The sequence below is a fragment of the Bombus vosnesenskii genome, unplaced genomic scaffold (genome assembly GCF_011952255.1).
Source record: "Bombus vosnesenskii isolate JDL3184/JDL3185 unplaced genomic scaffold, Bvos_JDL3184-5_v1.1 scf7180000016262, whole genome shotgun sequence".
NCBI lineage: Eukaryota > Metazoa > Arthropoda > Insecta > Hymenoptera > Apidae > Bombus > Bombus vosnesenskii.
In genome coordinates, this window is record NW_022884331.1 from 1,643,156 (window position 1) to 1,647,183 (window position 4,028).

The 4,028-nt window shown below is 47.9% G+C and overlaps 1 protein-coding gene across 1 annotated transcript; it reads right to left on the reverse strand.

Moving 5' to 3' along the window:
* Positions 1 to 219: 219 nt before the first annotated feature.
* Positions 220 to 675, reverse strand: LOC117241964. Its single transcript, XM_033508272.1, has one exon. The coding sequence runs from the start codon at positions 673 to 675 to the stop codon at positions 220 to 222; it is 456 nt and encodes a 151-aa protein (XP_033364163.1).
* Positions 676 to 4,028: the final 3,353 nt, after the last annotated feature.

Consider the following 4,028-nt stretch of genomic DNA (forward strand, 5'->3'; position numbering starts at 1 on the left):
CCCCAAACGGTGCGACGCGGGCAGTCCCAGGTCCGCGCACAACGGACACTTAGGTACTCGCGCCGAGCAGTCCCTGGAACGATGTCCTTCCGCCCCGCACCGGTAGCAGCGCTCCGACCGGTCGGCCGTCGATGTGCAGTCCCGGAGCACGTGACCCGACTCCATGCACCTGAAGCATTGGAGTCGGCGCGCCGGGAGAGGGGAAACCCTTGCCGCTGACTAACTTATGTTAATCCTACTTCCTGGACGGGAGTCTCCTCCTCTGCTGATTTTTCTGGCCGCTGTCAGCGGGCAGCGTAGCCACACCAACCCGATGCCCCGAGAAGCGGAGCGTATAACTCCCACGTTGATCTCGTCGACGTGGCAGCCCCCAGCCTCAGCAACGGCGGTTGCCACCTCCTCCGGGGTGACCGAGTCCTCCAGTCCGATCACTTTTAGCTCGGCCGTCCTTCGCGGCACGGTTACCTTTGCGGGCAAGTCCTTCAGCGTGGCCGCCAGTCGCTCGGCCAGTCGCGATGCTTTGGTCCCAGCGTCCTGGCCTGAGATTTCGAACAGCAGCGCCCCCGTGATCGCCCTCCTCGGTCTTAACTCCATGATGTCGAGTTCGGAAACCTTGACTTCCCTCTTCATCACCGACATCGCATCCCTGTACGTGAAGCCCGAGCCGCCCCTCATGGTGAGCGATACCGCGGCACACCGTGGGGGTCGGGGAAGGCCCAGCGCTTTCTCGCCGCGCAGGTCTCGCCCACTAGCGTTACGTCTCTTTCCTGTCCCGATAGCTCCGGATCCATCGCCGCTGCTCGCTCCTCGCATGGATTCCCTTCCCGTGCGAGGGCGCACCGGCGGCCGAGCGGCTACCTTGCCCTTGTTCCGCCACTACCGGTCGCCGTCCCGGGGGTCAAGGCCCCTGTTTGTAACGTCGATGACTGAAAAGACGACGATACCCGTCCCTTGGTTCTTGCGTCCTCGGTCGGCGCATGGACCGTTGGAAGAGGTTGCGTCGTTGTCTTCCTGTTCTTCCGCCTCGCTCTCCCTCTTCCTCCTCCTATGATGGTAGTGAATCCTGTTTCGTCGGCCGACGACTCCACGGTCGACAATCGTGCTTGTACGGTTCTTGTGGCGACGCCAGCATCCGTAGCCGGGGGGATCGCTCCCCTGGCATTATTTCTCGCCAACACTCCTCCAACTTACGGATGACAGATTCTTGAGATCCTCTAGTGGATCTCGAGGTCCTAGACCACCGAATCTATCCGTTTTCTTAGTTTTTGTATTACTCCCCGACCTGTCGTGACAGCGGAAACGGCGCGACGTTGATCAGGGGTGTGGGGGAGGTGGGGGAACCCATAATCGTTCCCATTGGGACCCCGGGAGCATTTTCTTTCGTCCCCCTCGTAGATGTGATCCCCACCTCTTGTCCTTCACCGTCGTTGTTATCATCTTTAGCTGCCCTCTCCGTGCATTCCTTGGTCAGCCGTTCCACCGTCACTCGGAGACGACTGACCTCTCTCTCCAGAAAGCACACCCTTCTTCGCAGTTATGCGACGTCCTCCTCTTCCTGATCGTGGGTCGGTTCCGCGTCCTTCACGGTCACTTGCTTGTCGATCGGTCCGATCCTTATTTCGTCACTCCTCGTGTCGTCGCCACCGTCGGCACCGCCGCGGATGGTAGAGGCGGCGGCGGCCACGGTGGCAGCCTCAGCATCGGTGTCGGTGTACGCCAATGCACAAGCGGTCGACTAACTTTCCTATAATTATTAATGAAGTTCAATATTGATACTCTATCTCCAAAACGTTGGTCTAATTATTGCAATTCCCGCCAATCAGGAACTTCTACCGGCTTTTAAAGCGTGTAACCCCTACTTTATACACGTATACACACAATATAGTATATCGGGTTTACATTGGAATTAGGGTTAGGGGCGTGAAACGAATCATTTGGGTTACACGTTGTCGTTATGCAATAGAGAAGACATTGACTAGTGCAAATACGATTATTATAGAATTGGACAAGTAACCGTGGTAATTAGATATTCGAGAAACTAATGACAATGATCCTAGGTTCAATAACGAATCCGCAGTCAACGGGATGATAGATGAACGTGCTCACAAAATCTAAGTCGGTCGCGTAATATTCACTGGTCGTAAGGTGTTACTCTTTTTGTCGATGATGCCACAGAGGAAAACTATAATGGGGTGTGTCTAAGAACATGAGATCATCGGATTCGTCGAGGATAGCCTTCGTTCCGAAAGTAAGGGAAATTGGCGTTGCTGCTAAATGGCCAATCTCCATATCGGTGGTTAGAAAAAGATGCTAGCCGTCCTTGAGGGAAAGTTGCTAGTGGGAGACGTCGTTCGTTGAAAAATGGGTCTCCTCTATTTTCTCGTAGTTGATCGAACCGCTATTGCGGTTAGGATAATAGAATTGGTTGAATTGAGTATACACTGAGTTAAAAATTTACTGTTTATTCCAACAACTTGTAGACAAGATAGTTATAAATTAATAGAAAATAATTATTTTCTCGATTAATACACAATAAGTTACTGAGCAAAGTAAGTGTAGACCGTGAGGGATCAAAACATATAGAACAACTGAACTTTCAGTGACGATGATGCTGCGGAGGAAAACTTGTGATCGGTGGGTCTAAGGACACGAGATAAGCTGATTCGTTAAAGGCAAGTTTTCGTTAGAAAAGTGAGGGAAATAAACGTCGCTGTTAATTGGTTAATCTACCAGGTTGGTGGGTGAGAAAGGGTGCTAACGCTCCCCGAGAGAAAGTTGCTAGCGGGAAGCATCATACGTGAGAAAACCCAGATTTCCTGTATCTTCCTGGAATGGACAATAAATTTAAGAAACAATTGAAGTAAAAAGATATTTGTTCGGTCTGAAGGATCTTAACTAGAAAAATCCTAAGATTTATGGTGGGTTCTTAAGACTATTGAGGATACGCAATAAGAGAGCGTAGACATTTGACTGCCATCTTGTCCGCAGTTCTGTCCGAGCAGCCGAACTAAACGGACGTGTAAAACAGTGCTGCTAATACAGGCAAGTGGGGAAAAGAAAGTTACGAACGACAACTCCCATAGCCAAATGGTGGAAATCCGTGTCTTCTACTAAGAAGACTATTATTAAATCTAAAATGCAATAACACATCCCACCGATAAAAATAATTAGCAAAGATGGAACATACTACATAAACAAAGCAACAAACATATCAAACCCAAGCCAATCACTAAACGAAGAACAGGAGTGCTCAGTTACAAACGAAATTGAAATGGAACCAATACAAAACAATGAAGAGAATAAAACCAATAACGAACTAACCCACCAGAATGAAAGCTGGAAGGTGGCAAGTTATAACAAAAAACAAAAAAAATCACCAAACACAAACGTTAGGAAAGCTAAACGTTAGGAAAAACAACAATGGCTGCAAGAAATTACACTCCGAAATTCCTTCAGTGCACTGCCAGAAGAGAAAGAAACAGACCCAACTGGAAAACCAATAACCCACATCGCCAAACCACCACCAATTTACATTGAAGCCCAAATAATAGACCCCCTCATTGAACTACTTAACAACACGGCAGGAAAAGAAAATTACAGTATAAAACAATTAAAACAAGACCAGGTAAAAATACAAACGAACACCCTAGAAATTTGAGAAAAGTGACAAAAACACCAAAAGAAAAAAACGCCGGGTATCATACTTACCAGCTTAAAACTGATAAAAGTTACATAGCAGTAATCAGAGGATTACACCCAAAGACAAATACAAGTAACATATGCGAAGAACTAGCCAAAATCGGACACCAGGTAAGGGCAATAAATAACATAACCAGATATGATACTAAACAACCATTACCGCTATTCCTAATAGAACTCGAACCTAAAAATAATAACAAAGAAATTTTTGAAATTAAGAAGGTTCTAAACACAATAGTAACAGTGGAGCCACCTAGACATAAAAAAGACATACCGCAATGCACACGATGTCAGCAATATGGACACACAAAAAATTACTCCAACAGAAT

What these genes read in the sequence shown, in the direction of transcription:
- LOC117241964 (XM_033508272.1), bottom strand. Translation starts at nt 675, where the DNA reads ATGAGGGGCGGCTCGGGCTTCACGTACAGGGATGCGATGTCGGTGATG.